Below are 24,059 nucleotides of genomic sequence, written 5' to 3' on the forward strand. Positions count from 1 at the left end.
AGAAAAGAGTCATGGGAATCTTAAAGGCCATTAGTCTATTTTTTGTGATATTTCCAGAGGACGATACATCAACCTATGTGAGTTGAATGTTTGAGTGTTTTTTTCTTATTTTAAAGTAATATTAAGCAGAAGTTTAAAGCAAGCTGTAAATATGCATTCAAGACATTAAAAGAAATTTTCCTCTGAATTAATGAATGTGATAAGTGCCCTGTGGTGAGACAGTGCTGGATTTGCTTTGAAGTCAAAATAGAGATTTCTGGTTGGTGATTTTCTAGATGATAAGAACATTCATCTGATAGCAACAGCAACTATTTTTCCGTGAAGGCTGCTGCAACCTGCAATATCACTGTATTCTGTTCCTAGTTTTATCACTGTCTTTGTGACTTCTATTCCCCTCCAAGACTGAATCCTGTGCTTTTGCAAGACACTTCACTAATCCCTACAGGCACCATGCCTTCTCAAATTAAGCCACAAACATAGCCTTAAAGTACTGGTGAAAATCTAAAGTAAATCTACAAGGGAGAGAAAAAGATAGTTTATGCTGGAAGTTCAGACTACTAGTTCTTATGTTTTTATAGAGGCATAGATGGGAAGAGGGAAAGGGAATGAATTTGAGATGAAGTTTCAGCCCAGATGAGTAATTATTACCTTTAATTTCCTGGTCTCTGGGGGCATGTCAGTAATGTTTTGCCAGGCTGGTTGCTTTTAAATATATGTCAGAGCTGACACAAGAGGCAGCAACATCTCAGCAGTGAATTATTTATCCAAGACTACATGCTATAAACTGTAATAGAAATATAACATTACGTATACATTGAACTGCAATTTGTTTTGATGCTCCTGGAGTTCTCTTGCAAATAATATTTATCAATTGTAGGAGGAATGAGATCCATTTGAGCTTAGACATGTTGTGGTGACTTCTGAGGACATCAGACTGTTTGTTCTCACCAGAAGAACTGACTCTCAGGCTGGACAGTTGTCTGCAAGGTTCATTTTTGTCAGCTAGCTTTGGCTTTCCTAGTTTTGCACAACACTGGAACGGTACCTGGTTCTGTGACTTACTTAAGCATCTAAAACCAGTGTTGGAAATGCTCTGTGGGGACCGAGAGCAGAGACCCTGTGCTCCACTGCTGTTTTGCTCCAGAGGACCACACTGCTTCTAGGACTACATCAAGTTTAGCCAAGCACCACGGTACCTTTGTGCAGAGTCTTTCTTCATTCTTGACCCTCATATAAAGTCTTCTTGTAACAGCCAACATGGAGACTGGGAGAAAGAAACAACTTCTGAGGAGGACTCAAGGCATGAGTTTCTATAAGGCATTAGCTTGAGCTGAGGGGGTCGTTATATTTCAGTGGTTATAGGGAGGCTGTTGTGTTTAAAGACACAAAGTCCTTTCATATTATTATCCAGCCCATGGCTACATACTCACCTACTACTACAGAACAGCTGGTGGTGAAAACAAGTAACACAGCATGAGCTGGGAGCAAGAGATCTGTCATATGGCATCGTCGTGCCCATGTGTATAGACCAGGAGTTTTACTCAAGATTTAGCCTTCCACAGTACAGGTGATGTTGCTGTGTTACTAATGGGCACAATGAAGCAGGAATTAGTGCAGAGGTGTCCAGAGGTGATCTTCAGCAAGCCTTTGTGCAGCTGCTTGTCCCCGCTGGCTGGCAGCTGGGGCTGTATTGTCCCTTGGAAGAGAGGAGAAGAGCTGTTGCTGCTGAGCTGAAAACATCGGCAGTGGTTAAGTGGTACTTGGAGGATGCCAGATTGGAGTGGGAGCGTGAAGAAGTCAGATTTGGCTGTTTAGTGGCCTAAGTAAATGGGATGAGAGTTGGCAGTGTCTAGTTCAGAAAACTGCACACCACCATTAGAGTAAACGACCTCTTAATCAGATGTGCTACAGTGTAATTACCCAGCAGGTCACATTTGAAAACTCAATGGCCAAATGTTTAAGGCATTATAAACTCATAAGGATACAGAGGGGCACCAAGTGGCATTTTCAGAAGTGACTCTTATTACTTAGGTTGCAAGAAAATCCATGGGAGTCAGACTGTGAAGTACTTCTCAATGCCACCCTGAGAAAACTCTGCAAGGTGCCTGTTTTTATTAATAGGTGCCCACGTGCCTCTTAAAAACCTGACTGTCAGAGACATCCCCCCCTCAGTAAGGCTTAGCAATGGTGAGTAGCAGAGGTGGAAGAAAGACTAAGATGCAAATGCTGCAGCATTTGGGCTCTCCCTGTGTGATGCCTGTGTGTGGCTGTATTTGCGTGCCCGGTGCCACAGAAAGGTGGATCCCGCAGGGACGTGCCATCAGAAAGGAGAGATGTGGCACACGGACCTCCTGAACAGTATCAAAGCAGAGAACAAAAAACTCAGAGCGTCATCTCAGATTCCCGTTCCCCTGAGCAGATGAAGAGGAAAGGAGGACATGTTTAGCACCTTGTTCCTTAGATCATGATAGCAAAAGTACAACCTGGCTCCAGGGCTAAATAAAGTAGGAAAACAAACTAAGCCCTGCTAGCAGCTGTGATGGAGAAAGGCCTACTGTGTTCTCTGGGAGGATTATTAGCATTACCAGTAGCTGGGGAGGCCCACATAAAATGGTAGGAATGACAGGTGGAAAGGTAAACTTCCAACAAAAGTAATCAAAAGTACAAAGAAATAGAATATTATTCTTTCCCAAATTTCAGTCTCTTCAAAATGTTATTCCAAATATTATCTTGCAAAATAATCTAGCAATATTGTATCTTATAATGTAAGCTAATTAGTGATACATAAGAGAGAGAACAGGATCTTGAAAGAGAACGCTTACAAAGCCTTCATCGACTCTGTCAGGGACTGTACTTTAAATGCAAAGCTGGTGAACATTCAGATGCATAACAGCAATCAGGCAGCCACTGAGAGAATTTGTCAAGGAGCACAGAGGCGAATGAAGCTGCAGAGCAGAATACTTGTGTGAAAGTAAATGCCAAGATGTGAACAGAGGAGCTGAATTCAATGCTGTGGAAGGCTGGTGGGTCCTGTGGAGTAAAACCTGATGATGAAAAGTGGGGTCATAGGCAGACTGCCAAGTACACCACCGTGTTAAAGCCTGCATGGGAGACCAGCTAAAGAAAAACTGGAGTGCAATCAGGAAGCAGGCACTGATTTTGAGTTTGGATGCATATGAGACTAGGCTGTTCAATGTGGCAAAAATGAAAGGCTTGTAGGGTCCAGGCTGGTAGCAGATGCAGCAATATTAAAGTAACAGGCCACAGGCAAGAAACTGAATGTCAGGGGGATTGAGAACATACCAGACTATGGAGATTTCTTTGGGATTATTCAAGGGAAGAAAGCAACATTGTCATCGAGCAACACTGAATGACAATTACATGACATCTTAATCTTTAGGACTGTTATGTTAGCACAAACATAACAGGCCATAGAAAGTACTTGGGCTCATGATTCCAGTAATACAGAAGATGCTGAAGCCACCACTGTCAGTGCAAACAGGCAAACAGATGATGCTTAGACAACTGCGCTGCTTTCCAGGCTTGAGCTCATCTCTCTGCAGACTCGGGCGGGTTTAGCCCAGGGTGCCAGCGGTGGGCACTCCTGGCTGGGTTAGCAGCACTTCTGCAAACTCTGCCTTCACACAGGCATGCCAAGAGAGGATTGTAGGAGCCAAGGAAGGGTAGCACACATCTTACACTGCTGTGATCTTCCCTGCCTTTACAGTTGCACCCTGAGGCTGTTCACTCAGCTCTGTTTTTTCATGAGGTAAAAATAAAGTGGTTTGTGCTACCAGAAAAGGGTGGGGACCAATCCGTTTTCTGTTTTGTTGGAGACACTTTCTCTAGCTCAGAGCAGGCATATACTGGTGGCACAACACAAAAAAGTTTGAAGCAGACGATTTCTCACTTGCCTTTTGCATGGGGCAGTTGCCAGGTCTCCCTGCCCAGCATCTTCTACAATCCCTAATGCCATTAACCAGCTCAAAATAACAAATGAAGGATCACTCCCCAACTATCCCTACATTTTTGCGTGGGCTGGTGTTTTTTTCTGTAAGTTGATATTATCTCCCTGATGTGACAGGCAGGATTAATTAAGCCTTAGTCACAAAACAGGAAAGAATGCTTACTTTTACACGTAGAACTAAGTGCTGTCGGGAACCTTCCTTGTTTGAGCAAGCAGCCAAAAAGTGAGAGGAAATAATGAGAAAAAGGAGATGTACTTGTCACTACAACTTCATGATTGAGTGTAGATGTCAGTGAGAGAGGAGGCAGCTTGCTGCTTGTTGCCAAAAGCTATGGAATCACAGAGCAGTGTCTTCATACTTTGCTGCGTGATTTCCCAATGATACTGTGTTAATATACAGCAAAGCAATATAGATTAGCAGTGCAATATCAAGACATGACACTGTAATAATTATGTGGGCTTCTTTGGAATGAGATGATCTTGAAATCCATTAATTAAGTGGAAATATGTGTCTTGGTTTAATTCAGTGTCATTTGTAAGTGCAAAAAAATGTCCCTATGTTTCTGTTCCCAAAATAAATCAATATTTACTGTTTGTTAAGATAGCATTTGGAAACAGAAAAGCTGCACCGGAGGTCTGTGAACTGCTGAGAATCTTTGTTGTATGTAACAGGCTCTGTCAGAACCTGCAATTTCTGCATAAACTTTGGATCCTACTTTATAGAGCCATTCTGCATATGGATGTGCATGCAGCATTTGGTTAGACTTACTAAAAAAGTCTTTTTCTCAAATGAACCATGGTTGTGGTTTAACCCAAGCTAGCAGTATAACCACGATACCCACTCACTCACTCCCTCCTCCCAGCCCCAAATAGGGGAGAGAATCAAAAGGGAAGGGATAAGCTTGTGGATTGAAATAAACACATTTTAATAAAATAACAAAACAAAACTAATATACTGCTACTGATAATAATATGTACAAAATGGAAATAGAATATAAAATAAAAGATACTCAGTTCAATTCTTCATGAGCTGCATCCACACTGAGCAGCCAGTCCCAGGCAGCAGCGCCTGGTCCCGAACAGCCGATCCCACAGAGAGAAGAGAGAAAAAAAGCAGAAAGGCCCAGAGGCCTCTGCAAAACAGAAGGATGGCAAAAGGCTGAACTAAAGAAGCTCCCAAACAGAACTCCACTGAAATGGAGCAGAAACAGGACAGGTCTCCATCCCTGTCTGTCCCAACTCCCAACTAGCCAGAAGATCCTGACTCTCCTTAAATATGAAACATGATGCTAATGGCATGGAATATTCTTATTGATCAGTCTGGATGTCAGCCAAGTTCTGCCCCATCCATGCCCCAATTCCCACCTGCCTCACACCTGTGGGCAGAGTGCTCAGAATGTCCTTGGCTCCCAGACAACAACAGTTAAAAACTTTAACTTTTTCCTGAGGTATTATCTTCTTGTTCTCAAACTAAATCCAAACCATGATTGTGCTAGCTATGAAAGAGAAATGTTTCTAACTGCATGAAGAAAATTAACTCTCTCTCAGTCAAACCAGCACAACCATTACAAGTCACATCAGCCCAGCTCTGCCCTGTCTTTGCAGCAAACATCTGTTGCTACAGACCTTCACATTACTTCAGGAGAAGTTTCCAGTCAGGATTCCTTCTTGACACAGATGAATGGGGACTTTGGTGAGACAACTCAAAAGAGTTTGCCCAGCATACTTCTGCTGAGCATTAGGCTTTGAAAAATGAACAATTACGTTTAGAATGGCCTTTCAACATTAATAACTGGGAAAGATCTGCCCCGTTCTCTGCATGAGAGTGAGGATTTATTTGCTGTGGTATAAGTGAAGTGGACTCCTACTTTCTCCATTCAGAGATACTCCGTTTTGGATTGTGTTGTCACCTTTTTTCTTAAGGAGAAGAATATTCATTATAAAAACAGTATACAGAGATGAGACCAGTAGATGAGACCACCAGGTGAGACCACCATCTGTAACCATTAACCAAAAGAATAAAAATTTTAAAACAAGTTTTTGAAGGCAAAAGGTTACCTTTACCAAAGCAAGTACAATTGCAGAGATGTACATGTTGAGCTGATTTTACAAAGCAGTCAAGTAGTTTTGCATTCTAAAGCTTTTCAGATCTGCATGCAAGGTACAACTAAATTTCTCTGACAGGTACATGGAAATGCTGTTAATAACCTAATATCCCTTGTGTCAGAAATGTATTTTTGGAATGTGTAAGGCTAAAATATGTCTTTTTTGATGCAGTACCATAAAGTTAGAAAGTCTCGGAATTGAATAAAGATGTGATTTTTTTCTTCTGTGCCTTCACCTCATAGCACTTTAGGAAACGGTAGGCTTCATGTCAATCTTTTCATATTCTTCTTTGTGTATTTTCAGGATTCCTCTTCGATTGGAGCAGCCACAGTAGCTGGTCCCAGGACAAGTGCAATAATTGGGGATCAGGGAACACCACCAAAGGTGCAGCTCCCCCTCAATATGTAAGCAGCTCATCTTAGTCACTCCATACCCTTTGTTTACAATTGTGTGTCTGTGTGTGTGTGTTTGAAATCTGGAAGCCTGAATCTCAGCTCAGGAACATTCTGAGAGAGATCGCCATTTCATACATGACCCAGCCTCTGCTGAAATTGAAAACTGAGTAAAGAAAGGCGAGACTTCCCCCTTTCTCTGTGAACCCTTTTAGACTCCAGGTATATTTATTACAGCTGTACGCATCACTGTGGAACAAACAGAATGCCTCTCAGCTAGATAAAATCTTCTTCCTTCATTTAAAGTTCTTAAAAAGGTGTAGTCCCATGCAATGAAGCACCTGATACATTCATCATTAACCAGAAAAAATAACTCAATTGCATTTTTTCAGTGCCATAAAAATGCAATGAATGAACTTCATATCATGGGCATATGGGCTTATTAAATGGTGTAGAATAACAGAAGGTTGACTAGATATAGAAGAAAAAGAGTAGACTTCATTAAAATAAATCTCTTCTAGCCTGGTTGGTTGATCTGTTACCTGTCTAGTTAAACTACTGAACCCTTTCCTCTCATCACCTATACCTTGTGAAAGCAGCAGAACTGTATAGACGCACACACATATGCACACCAGTATTTTAGGCGTTTGTGATATGGGTAAAACAAGGTCTGACTACACAAACAAAATCCTAAAATAACATAGCAAACCTGCTCTAGGAACAGAAACAAAACAAATTTGTTCTTGGCTTCTAAGGTGAGATCTTCATAGCTGAGGGGTACCACACATCACTGCCCCACAGAGAGGTCTGATCATCACCCTGTGATCACCCTGTGCAGCCTGTGTGGCACATAGAAGGCTACAAATTTACTTCGAACATTGCCCAAGCTAGGAAGCAGTAACTGGCAGTATTTCCAATATTTAGTTGCTGAATCAGGACATTTTCCAGTTCTCTGGCAATGTCTCTGCCTCCATGCCTCAGAAAGCTTCCCCTTCTCCCTCCCATGCTTCTCCTGTCATCTCCCTGGTGAAGCAGCCTCATAATCCAGTCTGTCATTTTGCATTTGTGAGCCAAGTTCCAGTCAAAGAGGAAGCATTATCTGAAAGTTGTAGCAGAACTGGGGATGTACAACACTAGACAGTGCCCTGGGGCTTCCGCGTTATAAGTAGAGACAGGCAGCTCCCCAAGGCCAAGAACACGAGCTGCCTTCTCCCTTAGGCCTTTTTTTAGGGAACTTTTTATAAACATTTTGGCTTCTTCTAGGTCCTGTTCCCTAACCCTTAGCCTCACTGTTTCACATAGCCCAGAATAACTTGCTATTACATTTTGCAATATTTCTGATTGTTGATTTAACAGTTTCTTCCCAGTTGTAGAGAGTTTGCTGGTGAAGTTTCACACTGAGAATCTAGAGAACGGTGAAATGTGTCCATGTCCAAAGTCTTTGGCTTAAGGCAAAATCAGCCTCAGCAAATGGGACCAGTAGCCCCGATCCCTTGCCAGAGGAAAAGCCCAGAAACTCTTTCCAGGAGGAAAGCTGCCTGCACTCGCATTGTTTTCAGCCATATATGACAGCAGGCGTCCCGCCAGCTCTCCCACAGCCCCATCTCTGCCAGCACACAGGGCATACACCTGTCCCCATGGGGTTTGCATGCCAGCCATGTCCAGGCAGCGGGCCCAGGCTGGGCCTGTCGCTGGGTTTGGAGAAGCCCTGCCTCTTTGCAGGCTGATAGAGTAAACCCCAACAGCGGGCATCCTTACTGCCCCATATTGGATTGACGATGGCAGAGCAGTGGATGTGGTCTACCTTGACTTCAGCAAAGCATTTGACACCGTCTCCCACAGCATCCTCACGGCAAAACTGAGGAAGTGTGGACTGGATGATCGGGTAGTGAGGTGGACTGCAAACTGGCTGAAGGAGAGAAGCCAGAGAGTTGTGATCAATGGGGCGGAGTCTGGTTGGAGGCCTGTATCTAGTGGAGTGCCTCAAGGGTCAGTTCTGGGACCAATACTGTTCAATATATTCATCAATGACTTGGATGAGGGAATTGAGTGCACTATCAGCAAGTTTGCTGATGACACCAAGCTGGGAGGAGTGGCTGACACGCCAGAAGGCTGTGCTGCCATCCAGCGAGATCTGGACAGGCTGGAGAGTTGGGCGGGGAAAAATTTAATGAAATATAACAAGGGGAAATGTAGAGTCTTGCATCTGGGCAGGAACAACCCCAGGTTCCAGTACAGGTTGGGGAATGACCTGTTAGAGAGCAGTGTAGGGGAAAGGGACCTGGGGGTCCTGGTGGACAGCAGGATGACCATGAGCCAGCACTGTGCCCTTGTGGCCAAGAAGGCCAATGGCATCCTGGGGTGTATTAGAAGGGGGGTGGTTAGTAGGTCGAGAGAGGTTCTCCTTCCCCTCTACTCTGCCCTGGTGAGACCTCATCTGGAATATTGTGACCAGTTCTGGGCCCCTCAGTTCAAGAAGGACAGGGAACTGCTGGAGAGAGTCCAGCGCAGGGCCACAAAGATGATGAAGGGAGTGGAGCATCTCCCTTATGAGGAAAGGCTGAGGGAGCTGGGGCTCTTTAGCTTGGAGAAGAGGAGACTGAGGGGTGACCTCATCAATGTTTATAAATATATAAAGGGTGGGTGTCACGAGGATGGAGCCAGGCTCTTCTCGGTGACAACCAACAGTAAGACAAGGGGTAATGGGTTCAAGCTGGAACACAAGAGGTTCCACTTAAATGTGAGAAGAAACTTCTTCTCAGTGAGGGTGACAGAACACTGGAACAGGCTGCCCAGGGGGGTTGTGGATTCTCCTTCTCTGGAGACATTCAAAACCCGCCTGGACGCCTTCCTGTGTAACCTCACCTAGGTGTTCCTGCTCTGGCAGGGGGATTGGACTAGATGATCTTTTGAGGTCCCTTCCAATCCCTAACATTCTGTGATTCTGTGATTCTGTGATTGGTGGTGGGATCACCGGTCCATGAAGAAAGCACTGATCACCTCCACCGTCCTGGCGTGACACTGTGTGGTTCTCACATACAAGTTTACATCAGTTTAGCAATACAGAGATCGCTCGGTTTTGTCATGGAGTCCAGGCTGGGCTGTTGTACACCTTCTTTTAGTCTTCGCAAGGGTTTTGATGCTCTCTCTGGAGGGTGTCCAGGCTCTCTGTGGTACCGTTTGTTCAGGCGTACTGGAGGCTGAGTTGGGGGAATTTGCAGGAAGGAATAGAAAGAAACTAGTAGGAGAGCTGGAGATAGCTGTAAGGGAAAGATCCACTCAGGGTAATTTTCTTTGCACCTTCTTCTAGTGTCTCAACCAGTAAATTGCATTATTACCTGTAGCCCCTTGGGGAAAGAGCTAAGTAAGTCTATCTAAAATGCTCTCTGTCCTTGATTCCGCACTTTACCCATAGCTTCTGAATATGAGTCCCGTGTAAGCAGCAACTTTAGTCAGAGCCACACTTTCTGCTCCCTCAAGTGATGCAATTTTGGCACTTTCTGTTATGGCTTAGCAGAGCACTGTGCTGAAGAATCAGCACTGAAGCATGCAACCTTATTTCATGTCAAGGTGACGCATTTTAATGTTCTTCAGTTCATAAGTAGCCTTATGTTTTCCACCAGGAGAACAGCTACAGACCTGCGCAGGACCACTTGATTATATAGGCTTAGCAAAGGATGCGCAGGACGGTTTCTCCCATCTGTTGACTTATGAAATGCTGTTTCTGATTAGGTCTTTGTACTCTATGCACATGGTAAACTGGGCCATGCACATCAGCCTAAGCATGCCCCAATGATCTCTTACCGAATATTTCATATTCTGCTCATTACTGCTGTTTATTTACTGCCTTCAGAATAAAAATAAGGAAATCTACTGGTACCATAAAGGAGCAGAATCAGAAAAACTAACAGGATTTATTCCTCCGTTATATTTCCTGGAGAGCACAAGTAAAAAGCCATGTATCATTTTTATTGGCTACAAGTCTACAATCACAATGGTTATAGTTTTCATTATTTCTCTAGTTTGCTGCTATAACATGGGCAGCAAGCCTCTTCTCACCCACTCCCAAGCCAAATAGCATTCTGCTGCACTTTGTAGTGTAAATGCACTTCCTGTAAGTGTTTCACCGTTTGTTCTAATCTCCCTGCACTGCCTGTAAAGCACAAATAAAAAATAAAAATATTTTTAAAAAACCAAACAAAAACAAACAAACAAAAAAAAAAAACCAAGAAGGCACAACCTTGATCAAGAATTACCAGAAATCCCTTCTTTGCATTTGTAGAAAGGTGACAGTACCAAAAAAAAAATTTACCAGTGTTGTTCTGCATGTGCATTCTTGCTATCCTATGCCAAGTTTCCATTATTCCCCAAAGTGCAAGCAATCATTCTTAACTTTTCAACAAGGATCTCTCTAGGAAAAGCCTTCCCATTCACATCCTGGTTACTCTAGCTATCTCAGTAATTGCCTTGCCCTTGTGAAACTGCTGCTACATTCTTAAAGTCAGTCCTGTTTTGTGGCAGTGTTTTGCTTTGGTTATGCCCTGGGCAAGAAGTGTGTCCTAATAATTTCTAAATTACCTCCTGACTTTAATCTGGTTAGTTATTCCTGTATTTTCTTAGCATCCAGTTGACCTTGTCTCTGCCATTCCATGTTTGGTGTGCTCTGATGATGTCCCTTTTTAACCACTATTTCTGAGCAGTGTTTCTGCTCGCTTTCTGCTCTGCGGGGTTGGAGTCAAAGTGGTCCCACTTTGCGGCGGTTGACCTCAGCTGTGTGCTTTCTTCTTGTGTGACCTCCCCCTGCAGCTACCTAGCCCTGTACGCCTACAAGCCTCAGAAGAACGACGAGCTGGAGCTCCGCAAAGGTGAGATGTACCGGGTCATTGAGAAATGCCAGGATGGCTGGTTCAAGGGGACATCTCTGAGGAGTGGGATGTCCGGTGTCTTCCCAGGCAACTACGTGACTCCTGTTTCCAGGTGAGGACCACTGGCCAAGGTGGATATGCCTGAGCTGGGGCTGGGAGGGATTCTGCATCTGGAGGATGCTAAAAACAATGTAGCTCTGCTTTTAAGTGACATTCTCCTTCCAGAAATTTTCTGGTGGCATTGCAGTCTTGGGTAATGAAATTTGATGGTTGTGGCATTGGAGTTATCCATGTTCTCAGAAGACCTCACTAGCTGTGTTAGAAGATGGGACTTACAACCTCTGACTTTAAAAAGTCTGATGGGTTTTACGATTGTAAAGGTTTTATGATTATAAAAAATCTATTGGCTAATGATTTATTTATTGTTATAAGACTACTGGACATGTAATGGGGATAAACAAACTAAGGAATTCTCTTGTCTTGCTTTTCAGTAGCTCGTCTTGTAGATTTTGTTTTTCTTAAATCAAAGGACTTGGATCATTTGGATCAGGACTAATGTTTGAACCATTAAAATTCAGAAGCGGTAGGAGAGTTCAGTAAAAGGCCTGATTTTAGCTACCTCTGTCTCAGTTGCAGAAGAGCAGAAAAGGAAAGAATAGCATTTTGGGGAAGGAATGCCATTTCTCTGAGTTTGGTATTGGACAACACCAAATCAAAGGATGTTTCTGATCTATAGCCCACTCTGAAATAGTCTGCAAGCTGAGGAGAAAGTTCATCAGTGTGTCCCAGACTGTTTTGCCCTACATGCTCCTTGCAGGTGAATGTCGCCATGTGTATGCCCATAACTCCTTTAGAGCAACCCTGGGTTTGCAAATGGAACTCACTCCTCCTCATGTGCTCTCAGTCTCTCCTCCCACATGCACACAGACTCCACCATCTTTCACTCCTCCCCAGGGAAAGGCACCTCGCAACTCAGAAAGTGTTGATCTGGAAAAATTGATGCAGGTTTGTTCCATCGTCAGTTTGTGTCAAATTTGTAATATGTGGTCTGAGCAAGACCAAAAGTTAAGAGCAGGTTAGAAGACAATAATTAAGCCTGCTGACAGTCCTAATATTGCATTTCAGTTCAAAAAAATCCCACGTTAATTATTTGGGTCTTCATTAACCTAAATGTATTTACCTGATTTTATAGAGCCCCTTGGCTGCCTTCACTTCTTGCCTCTTCAGCTCTTAATTAGTAAAGAAATTTGTGCTGAAGTGTTGGTGATCTGAATCAGCAAGACTTTATTAAATGCAGCATGTCACAGCTTGAACAAGACAGAGAGAAGTGCTAAAGGGCAAAAGTGCTTTCCACAAAGTCCAAAAGCAGCTTTATGATTATATTTACGATCCTGTGAGCTAATAAGTTCCTGTGTAAATCACCCTCAGTGAGAACAGCAAGAAAAATGTGATAGCAACAAAATCTCCTATTTGCTGCACTTTCAACTTACTTTGTTCCCCTTTGACAGCAAAGCAGGGGATTAGATTAATGCATGTTTTTCTGCCACCCCCTACAAAACCCAAGAAAAAGAAGTTGTCCATGAATTTAATAACACTGAAATAGATTTATAAGCTGCCAAATCACGTGTGAGCAAAGCACAGTGGAAAAAGGACAAGACCCTTTAGATGGAGAGACAGACACATGGCAGCAGAGAAAATTTGCCACATCCAGCATCTATCCAGCTCTGTGGGAGCCACAGATAGTTTCTGTACCTGTCAGTGTGCATGTTTGCCTGAACACAGCTTTCAGTGGACTATTAGAAGTGCTTTTCTGGCACACTCACTCTAGTGCAGATGGCCAAGCCAGCTCCAGCTGAAACTTGCTGCTACCCTGCCAGCTCTTCACAGCAGATGACAGACAGTCAAGATTTCCATCTGGTGGGATTCCCAGCTTTTTGCTACCTGGAGGTTGATGGGGGGAAAAAAAGAAAAGAGAAAAAAATATTCATTTAGCAAAATGTAATCCAGGCATACCTTGTGTGACAAGTCAAATCAATGTCACCACAGTGTTGTTTTTCCTCCTGTGATTTTAGGGGCAGGGAAGATTGGGCAGAGGTGACAGCTATCTTTTGCACTTTTGGACCATATCTTCAGCCTGTGTTTTGTTCTATCAGAATGTCACTCTTTTGGCTCTTCCCCTTTCCACTCTTTTCTTAGGGGTGGTTCTTCTGTCTTTCTTGTCCTCTGAATCAAATCACATTGTTCAGCATATTCCTTCTTTCTGCAATTTGTGTTGCCACACAACAATTTTAGAGCCCCAGAAGTTCTGCCAGTCCCACCCCACCCAGGTTGGTCTTGTATCCTTTCTGTTACCCTCTCCTCCCTTACTAACCCCCTGCACTGTCTGATTTCCATTTGCTCCACCATACTTTATTCTGCATCGTATCCCCTCTGACGTCCTTTCCTGAAGGACCTTGGCACATGGAGCAGCCCAGGAGAGAACAGCACAAAATGATCCCTCTGTTTCATGGCATCTACTGCTGGGGTAGGAAATTACTCAGGGACTTGAGTAAGAAACTCAGAGAAAGAGCTGCTGAGCAGCAGCTGAGTTTGTCCATTGGTGTCCTACTGTCCTCCTGCTCTGGTCAGAGAATTTCTAGTTCTGTGTAAAAGGACCAAGACCTGCCCTATGTTGAAATCCTTGCATGGGAGAAAGAGCCTTGTTCCTTCCGTCTGAGGTCTGCTCAGCCACTCAGATGAAATTCAAACTGTGCACACAGTTTGAGCAGTGAAAGAAGGGCTGATTATTTTTTGGTTTACCTTTTCGGTAAGGTCAGCTGCATTCTCTTCCCTTTTGTGCTTCCTTAGCAAGCCTAAGCTAAGGTTGGTTACATCAGCAGGGTAAGTGCTCAGCCAAGCCAAGCCCTGCCAAGTCTGCTGCTTTTCAGTCCCCTTCAACAGCCACACGTAGATCCAGCGTTATCCATCCTTTTTTCTCCCTGTGGGTCTGTGTGCAGGTTTGGTCCTGAGAAAAGATCTCAGAATCTGTTTTAATTATCATTCCGTTAGTGCCTGTAAAATAGCCTCTGGCACACAAAATGGCATTTGGAATGTATTAATTTCTTCTGAATGTAGACTTGTGATTTTGCTAGAAATTATTCAAACACAAATGTAGCTTAAGAAAAAAAAAGTGATCAGAAAAATTATCTTTTCCGTTTTTACCCTGTACTTCTTCCCAAAAGCTAAAGGGATGAAAATGTCCTCCAGCATGCTTAGGTCTATGTCCTATAAAGATAAATATATATTCTTGGTTTAACTGTAAGACCTGAGAAGGTATCATGTTGAACCCCCTGAGTAACTGGGGGTGCTTATCAGCATGGCAGCAGGGTGTCGGGGTCTCTGCCGCGCACTCACGCTGTCCCTTGTCTCCATGCAGGGTGCCAGTGGGAGCTGGGCAGCCCAGGAACAGCGGAGCTGGGGGAGCTCCAGCAATGAAAGGAGCCCCAGGATCCATCCACCCCGTTGGGGCCGGTCACACCAATGCCACCACAGCCGTCAGACCCGTTGTTCCCATCACTGCTCCTCAGACGCATCCCCAGCTACAGACGGCCTCTCCGCAGCTGAATAACTGCTTGAGGTACTCAGCCCAGCAGCCAGGCAGCCAGACCCGCAACGCCATGCAGATGGGTACGTGCCTCTTGCCCTATGCCTACAGGATTGATGTCCTACCCCTCTAGCACAAGCCTCTCAGGTCTGCCCGTCCCCCCAGCTTTCTTTCTCATTTTAGTCACAGCTCAGTCAACGTGGAATAGAGTATATTTTATTTGCTTGTAATATTTATGTGCTTCTATTGATCTCTGGGAACCACGTTGTGGTTATCTGATTGTTCTGTTGCTACAGCTGAAATAGATTATAGTGTTTACAAATATTTACACAATTTATCTGAGTGAAAGCAAGCACTCTGCATACTGAGGAGATTAACGGTTCTGAGTCCGGTTGGCTTGCTGATGAGAAAATACTGCTCTTATCACAGGACGAGTAATACACGACTCAAAATTAAGAAGCATTTCATTGGGCTCCAGGGATGAAAGGTATTTATTAGGCAGAACAGGACCCAGTGTTAGTGATAAAGCAAAAGATCTGAAAAATACTGCCACCTTTTTGAAATAAGAATAAGAGCTTCTCACGTCGGGGGGGCTCTGTTCTTTCTAGGTTCCCTTTCTGATGTACAGCACAATTTTCTAGAGTACAATTTATTGCCCTTTCCCTGATGTTAAACAGCTCTGATGTTGAATAAAGTAAAAGTCAATCTTGTGGTGGAACTTTATAGCAAAATTTAAAACATTTTGTTTCTGATATTTTAGAGGGATATGAGCCATTGTGTTTACAAAGGCAGATCAGTAAGGACTGTGATTGCTGAAAACTGAGGTCTTAGGTACCAAACAGAGCAGGCACACATGAGAAATACACTTCAGTGTAAGTCATGGATTTACACCTTTTGAAGCCAGAAGGCACCATTGCGACCATCTAATCTCACCTCCTATGCAGTCCAGACACAAGGGAAGAAAACGTAATCAAATACATGTGAATCTGTAATCAAATATGTGTGAATCCGAATCTCGAACAGTGCAGGCTCCTCTGCTCAGCAAACAGTGGTAGGACTTCACACAGCATCCATGTCACACTGTGGAATAATGGATTTATCCTCTTTTTGTCTAGTTCAGAAGGTGCCCCACAACTTCCTTCCACAAAACTGCAGAGCTATACCTCCAGCAGCTCCTCTGATTTAAGGTTGCTCCTCCAAGTCACTCTGATATCTTAAAGTACCAAGTACCTAGCAGGCAGAGTAACCCAGGGACCACAGAGCTGCTCCAAAACATCCTAAGCGGGGAGTTCTCCAGCCCTTCCAGAAGGTTCATGAGATTGTTGTTTTAATTAAATAAACCTTCGCCAGGATAAATAAAGGAAATTTTTCATGAGTATCAGTATTTTTCTCCATAATGGATGTCCTCAGCAGTATCCTATGGACCAGAGTCCCTCAAAAGGCCTTTTTAGTCCTGCAGGACAAGGCAATGCACACTGACTTTTGGAAGAGCTTTCCAGGAGAGGCAAGCTGGCACACTATTCAAGTCACGTTTCTGTTGGCTTGCAATATACACAAGTAACAAATCATTTTTGCACAAGGCCACTAATGTAGAAGTACACCCAAAATGAAATATGAGTGGTGTAGAACAAAAATAGCCTTCAGTGAGCATTGCTAATTAATAGCATGTTTGATGCAGCACAGTCCAGATCCAGAGATCTCAGAGCAAAGGCATACATTGTAACAGTAAGCAGATTAAATTATAGAATAAAAAGTGAGAGCTCTGCTCAGAGTTGATTTTTCTCAGGCCATTTATTTTACTGTTTCTCATGTTTTCTGTTTCCTTTGTGGCTGGAAACACCAAGTCCTATATGAAAGAAGTAATGTACCTCATATGATTATCAAATCAGTCTTCAGCATCCAGGTACCTGCAGTGAAATTCCATTATTGTGCTTTTCCTCTAAATTTAGGAAAGACATTGCTCCCTACAACCAATAGTTCAAAAACTTGACCCTGCAAGCTTAACCATGTCAGAAAATTTCTGGCAGTAGTGGTTGCTCATCACACAGGTTCCAAGTGGGGAAATCAGAAGGAGATAATCACTTCAAGATAACCAGTGGTGCCTTGTCTGGCTCTCTGGAAAGGAATTGCACTTTCCAATATATTTTCTTGGTAATCTGGAGAGGAGGAAATCATAACTAACAGCAAATATAGTCTTGGAGGCATCTGTAACAACTTTTAGGCCCTTCCTCATGCTACATGGTAAAATCACATCAAGTTCAAGACTAGTTAATGATAGTTCGGTTGATTTGCTATGAGCAACATTGATAAAAAGAGATGTTATAGAGCTGAGGAGTTACCATGAGGGAGAATCACGTAAACTTTGGAGGTGCTAATCTGATGATCACTGTCCCGTAATGTTCAGTATCACTTTGGATAATAGGGCATAAGGCTGGGGGATGAAATTCCCTTCTGGCAGGAGTGCTCAGTTGGGGTAGTGAGTATGATTAATGGCACTCCTTATCATTTCAATCCCTGGTAATGGGTGCTGCTGTTAACCACAGAAATAGAAAAAAGTTGTTTGTGTTGTTCCAGCATTGTTCTTTAGTTATAGATTGAGTGAACTCCAGCTAGTATCTATCCTTCAGAGGAATTTGTAAGAAAACCACAGATCAGAGTGGGTCAGAACTTTTCCAGAAAAATGCTTCTTGGTCAAAGAAAAGCTGATTTGTTGGACTCAAAGCTTTTTTGTGAGGACCGGTTGTAGTTCAACCAGACTTCAGCCACGAAGCTGTCCTGGCTCAGGTTGCAAAGGGAACAGGCATCTGCCCAGAGCTGTTCTCCACAGAAGACAACAGTGCAGTGACCAGATCCTATGTTTTCACATGCCAGGTGGATGCCCTGACCAGAACAGAAGCTATTGTGGGGTGAGTGAGTAGGTTGTGCTGAGAAAAATGTTGAAAGCTTCAGATTTTGCACGGAGGCGGAACTAAACCAGGTTATGAAAACTTGAGATCATTTGTGAAATGGGCATTTTCCAGACAGTCCTACTATTGAATCATTTAAGTGAAGGAATGTCTGAGTGTGGACTTGGCTTCTGGTCTATATGTGCTTGAAGTGGAGCTGTAGGTAGGTTACAGCTAAGCAATCAACCAGCCTGGAAGTCAAGGGCAACATCATTGTGGAAATGGACCTGGAATTTTGTCACACTTTTTGCAACATGAGGCCATGCAACAGGCTTCCAAATCGCTGGAGATCTGACCCCTGCAGTGTGTCGTGGTCACCATTAAATAGACAAGCACTAATTCCTGGTTGTCGGCAGGGTTAGCTCAGCAAGGGCAGCAAGGCTAAAAGGCACTGCATAGCCCCTCAGGGACTTTGCTGGCAGAGGCAAGGCTGAGCTCAGAAATCTCCCGGTGGATTTCTGCTTAATTTATCTTGTGCAGCACAGTGATGTACTGTTGATCACTTTGTTAGGGCTGAAACAAGAGACCTTCCTCTGTAATTGCTGCCTGTGAGGTTGGCGTGGGTCATCTGGGCTAATCCTTTAGGTCCCATGTTGCATTGCTCCAAAACCTATCAGGTTAGGAGAGCGTCCTGGAGGTTCAGAAAACAGCTCAGCTGAAACAAGATACGGTGTTTTTAAAAACACAACAGGCGTTTTATTTATTGCCAGGCATGGGCAGGGATGGTCAGGCTGTTACCCAGTCACATCGCTGGAGAGGACCAGCCATTTCGTTGACTGCAGACAGGTGTTTCACAGTCAGGAGAGGGATTTCTAGGATTTAACCAAAAAACATTTGCAGGCCGAGGTATCCTGGGTGAAGGCTAAGAGTTCAGCTCTCCGTTGGCCCCTGGCACCTCGTGGCAGCGATGGCCGCTGAAGGGCCAGGTCTGGCAGTGCACGAGGGGCTTAACCACGCTTTGTCCTCCCTCCGCAGCTCACCCTCCAGTGCCAGCCCCGGAGCGACCCACCGCCACGGTCTCACCCCTGCGGACTCCCAGCTCACCCTCCCGCCTGCCAGCGGCAGCCATCCGGCCTCACCCCTCCATCTCCCCGCAGCACGGCCACCAGCCGCCCGCCCCGGGGGCCCGGCCCCTCATTCCCCTCACCTCCGCCGCCGCCGCCATCACCCCGCCCAACGTCAGCGCGGCCCACCTCAACGGCGAGGCAGGCGGCGGGCCCCTGGGTGGCCCTGTTGCCCCTGGCCCCGCCGGCAAGGCTGAGGAGAGGAAGAATGAGAAGGTAAGGGTATTGCATCCCCACCATGCCCCATGCTCCCCATCCCATGGGGCTGTTGATGAGGGACCCTGTGGCCACACAGGAGGACAGAAGCTGGTTTCCATCACCTGCCAGCTTGAGCATCCTCATCCCGCATTATTTCCACCTTTCGTCCTTCCTTCCTGTTGTGGTTTGATTGCGGGGTGACAACAAAACCGTGGCAGATATATTGTTAACCTCCCCACCCCTTTCCCTTCAGCCCCTCCTTCTCCCCCCTTCCCACTAAGGACAGGTGATTGGGAGGGAAAGAAGGACAGAGAGAAGAGAGTTGGAAAAAATTAAAAATGTTTTACTAATGCTACTAATAAAAATAGAGAAAATAATACAAAATATACAAAACCAATCTTGAAAGTCCCGGCAGCTGCTCCGGCAGATGTAGGGCCGGCACCCAAAGTCCTGGACTGGACTCTGCAGCCAACCGGAGCTGGAGTCAGTCTGTCACTAGGCCTCTGTTCGCGGGGACAACTCGCAAGCTCCTCTCCCAATGTCGGCCATAAGGAAAAGGGACGAGATCCTCGTGATCTCCCACTTTTATATGAAGTATGACGTGAATGGGATGGAATACTTTAGTTGGTCAATATTCACTTCACCTCCTGCTTGCACATCTAGCGGGACACATCATTATCAATGACCTTGCATTCCATTGCTATGTCTACCAAAACATGTACCTAACTTTCAGGAAAACTGCAGTTAGTATGAAGATTTTAGCTGACAGGGAAATTCACTAAAAGAGAAACTTGTTTTTAACAAAACCAGGACACTTCCTCACCATCCCCAGTGCTGCTCTCATGTTACCTGCTTGCATGTGGGAGATGAAACTGAATGACTAATGGGCTGAATTTGTGTGTTTCTTCCAATGGTTGGGGCCCAGATCTGCAAATTGGCAGTGATGAAGAAAGAGGTTATAGTGACCTCTTGGTCATCAAAACGAGATAGCCATGTCAGAAGCCATCTGCCTTGCTGTGTGGAAGAAGGTGATGGTGGTGCCAGCCCCGGGGTCAGGTGCCACAAGCACAGTAAAACACCGGCTCATGAGCAGCAGGAGCTGTTTTACCATTCCAGAAACATCTCGGTTTCTTGCAGAAACTCTTCTTGCAGTGGCACAGCCAAACTGGGAGAAGGGAGTTAAATATGGCTCACTGGGATGTAGGTACGATGCGCTGTAGGTTCAATCTCTTAGGAGCCAGCAGTGGGATCAATAGCTGAGTGCCCCTCCCTTGTGCACCTTGCTCAGGAAAACCAGCATGGAGAGCTGTTTTAAGCACACAGCCTTTTAGGTTCTTGGCAGATATTTTGCTTTCACCAAGTGTTTACATTGTCTTAGCAGTTCCCATTTATCAGTGCTGAGGGTTATCTCCATATTGCCTATGTTATTTGACAGAAGGAGGCAAATCTGCACATTACCTCAGAGCTTTATGTAGTGGCTTATTTAACACTTCCTAAAACATATCATGCTATTCTATAGGTCCATATATTTTAATTCATGTGGGACCGCATAATGACATTTCCTAGGCAAAATTATGTCACGTCCCTTCCTATGATACTGGTTAACCTTTCCCAAGCTGTTACAGCTTTAAGTTACTGAATTGGGATGCACAGAAGTAAAGTTACAGGCGAGTTGAGTTCCATGGTTGAAAGGGAGAAGCAAATAATAAATTTTACTTCGTCATTGCAATGAGCATTGCCAAAGACCAATTCAGTACTTGGGAAGTATCAGAGAGAAGTGGCAATAAAAATTTTCATCTCTGGCTGGATTGAGTGGTGCACAACTGCCCTGTGTTGAACAATATATTTCTGAATCTTTTCCATGTCATATTTTGCTTTCATTTTAGAAAGAGCTCAGTTAATGATGCTTCCTTTCCTTTTAGAAGTAGTGACTGATGTTTGGCCAGTTAAGTTGTGCTCCTAGTCTTTGCATAAACCCAAATATTTCCTTGAGCGGTTGAGACCTGGGATAATGCCAGACTAAAAGTCATATAACTATTCAAAAAGGAATCTGGGAGTCAGAACTGGAGCCATGTCTGGAACCATGTGTGATATTTCCAAAGCGGAGGCTCGTTGGGCAGGTTTTTTCCTAAATGGGGAACAGTTATAACACTCAGAAAGAGTATCTGTGGAGAGAGGCAATATCTATTATCGGTACAGATATCAGTCCGAGGGGCAAAATACAGAAGCAGGGACATAGGTAGAAACTGCCAGATAAGCAAATATCGGAAGTTATTTATCTGAGTTCAGTCTCATTATAATAATCAGACAGGTACTTAGAGATGAAAGGAACAGAGAGGATGTTAGTAAGAGGAGCAGTAATAATATCTTCAGCTCTGCTGAACACAGGATGGAAGAAATGCACAGGTAATTATCTCCTGAGAATCTAAGACTAGCAAGTCGTATCTGAGGTAAATTGTAATGTGCCATAGAATTAAGATTATTGTTGGAATCAACAATTTGGTATCCCATCAGATTATTAATTTTAATCCCATCTTAGTCTTCCCAATTTCTTTTGCAGAATTCCCTTGAAGATGGAGGCTGAATGATCAGAGGGAGAATGGCTGTTTGGGGAAACATTCTCTCATTATAAGTCAAGTTTTTCTCTCACACACTGATTGTCAGTGTGAGTTCACTGTGGTACAGAAGGCACATGGTATCTAGGAAGAAGTAGTTTGCATTTGGGGATGGACATGCTGAGGATCCATTGGTTTTCACAGTTCTGTTGTAGAACATGTTTCTTTTGAGGGCCATGGAGATAAACTGCAATTTTTGCATTTATCGCTGATGTAGTCAGATATATTGGTCCTTGGGAAATTTTCTTCAGATGATAAGTTTAGCAAGGTTGGTTGACTGCTTGAAGGCTGGGCTGGGAGACAGTGGGAAAGAGTATTTTAAGATATGATCTTCTACCAATATATGTTTTATGATTTCCCACCTAGATTCCTCTCAAGGATACCAAATGTGACATCAAGGGGCAGCTGCTGTAGTGGGTCTGTATATGCTGTTAATATTTGGGTTGTTGTTCCAAGGTGGAATTGTCTTTACCTTGGGAACAGCCTTGCTGAGTTTACCAGTGAGGTTGTCACTGTTGATGCTTTCCTCTATGCAAATGTTTATATGCCAATACCATGGGTACCTGCTGGTGTGCAGCAGTCAGATATAGGCACATCCCAAAATTCCTCTAAAATCAAGGAACTCTGATTACAATCTTTACTCTTATTTCCTTCTGGCTTAAAGGCAATTGACAGAAATAATCCTAAGTATTATGGTTTTCAGCTCAGCAGGAGTGTTTGTCTTGCTCATCTTCTATTAAAATAACAAATACATCCTTAGGTCTATTTTTTGACATGTCTAGTTCTCTACTTCAGCTTATTTCTTGAAGGTCTTGATCCAGACTTTGAAATCTGAAGGTGAACATTGGCACCTACATTCATTTAAGCACCCTAATACTAGTGTCTTACTCTCATACTCCTGCTGACTTAATCAAGAGGTAAAGTATGGCCACCACAGCAGCCTTCAGTTATAACAGAATCATCGTATCATTTTGGTTGGAAGAGATCCTCGAAATCATGAAGTCCAACCATAACCTAACACTGCCACTAAACCATGTCCCTAAGAACTTCACCAGTACGTCTTTTAAACACCTCCAGGGATGCTGACTCCACCACTTCCTTGGGCAGCCTGTTCCAAATGCCTGACAACCCTTTCTGTGAAGAAATTTATTTTTACTTGTGTTTTTAGTTGTTGGCATGCATTTACCCCCTGGTGATCCTATCTGCAACTGGGCTCATGCTCCGCTTCTCAGCTCCTTGACCAGCCTCCTGTCCACTTAGGGAACAGTTTCAAAGCTGGTCTCCTTTCCCAGCTGCTGGTGGCAGCTGATAAAAGACTGAGCAATAGATAGTGCTTAAGTCCACTGTGCAACTGTGCTCGAAAAGTGCTCAGGCAGCCGAGCAGGCTAAGGAGTAGAGCACTTGAAAATCAAAGCTGTTTCTGTGCTATAGGGACTCAGTACAAAGCCCAGGAAAGGCGGCTCACACAGACGTAGCGCAGACACTACAGGAATGACAAGTTGGGAACTGAATAAAGGCAAGGGAGCACGGCAGAGTCAAAGAGGTAGCGGTGTTCAGGGCGGCACAGGAGAGGGAAGAGCATTAGCAGCTGGAAGGAGATATGGCAGGGGACACCACAGAAGGGGTGCCAGTGGGGAGGGTGGAGGCGAAGGGTGCTGCGTAAAACCCATGGGGAGGGGTCCTGAAACAGGAAAATCAGAATGTAGGGACTGAAATTTATCTAAAGAAGGCAGCTGAAGAGAGCAAGATGTAAAGGAGACTCTTTTTTTTTTTTTTTTTCTGAAATATTTCCTGCTTGAGGCAAATTTTTCTTTTCCAAGAAGGAGGTTTCCATTCCCAGAAGGAAAATAATAATTGTCCCCTGAAGTCACTCTATTCTAGGTTAGGAACAGGAGTGTCCCAAAGACATCACAGTGACAGAAGGGAGGTAAAACAGATCAAATGGACAACACTGTGTTTCCTTTAAGGGTGGAGGGTGGTATCAGGGGTCCTTTGAGCTCTCACTTCATCATTTGATAATAATGACTACATGTGTAACCATCTGAAACCCAGAGAATTCAATTCCAGTTCCTGAATCTTCTGAACATCTGAAAGAAAGGGATGGAGATCCCAGCTGTGGAATGGTAGAAAACCCTATGTTTTGGGGGCTTTTTTAAATGGGAACTCTGCTTTTTCAGTCATGCTGAGCACTGCCCAAGTTCAACTGTTAGATTACAGCTGAGAGCTTGTAATTATGGCATGACTACTGCTTTGGCCTCAGTCAATTTTTGCTATAATAGTTTCTGCTGTATATAATCTGAGCTCGTGCTTAATACCTCTGATAA

At 44.1% G+C, this 24,059-nt stretch overlaps 1 protein-coding gene across 1 annotated transcript in view; it reads left to right on the plus strand.

Annotated features, from left to right (window-relative positions):
• The window catches only part of SH3RF3 (SH3 domain containing ring finger 3), a 257,144-nt gene that overhangs the window by 202,766 nt on the left and 30,319 nt on the right, over positions 1-24,059 (plus strand). Inside the window, exons 5-8 of the mRNA XM_065651436.1 lie at positions 6,377-6,477; positions 11,272-11,442; positions 14,746-14,996; positions 18,834-19,138. Coding sequence (XP_065507508.1) covers positions 6,377-6,477; positions 11,272-11,442; positions 14,746-14,996; positions 18,834-19,138 — 828 coding nt within the window. The remainder of the gene's footprint in view (positions 1-6,376; positions 6,478-11,271; positions 11,443-14,745; positions 14,997-18,833; positions 19,139-24,059) is intronic.

This window comes from Caloenas nicobarica, chromosome 1, assembly GCF_036013445.1.
Source record: "Caloenas nicobarica isolate bCalNic1 chromosome 1, bCalNic1.hap1, whole genome shotgun sequence".
Lineage (NCBI taxonomy): Eukaryota > Metazoa > Chordata > Aves > Columbiformes > Columbidae > Caloenas > Caloenas nicobarica.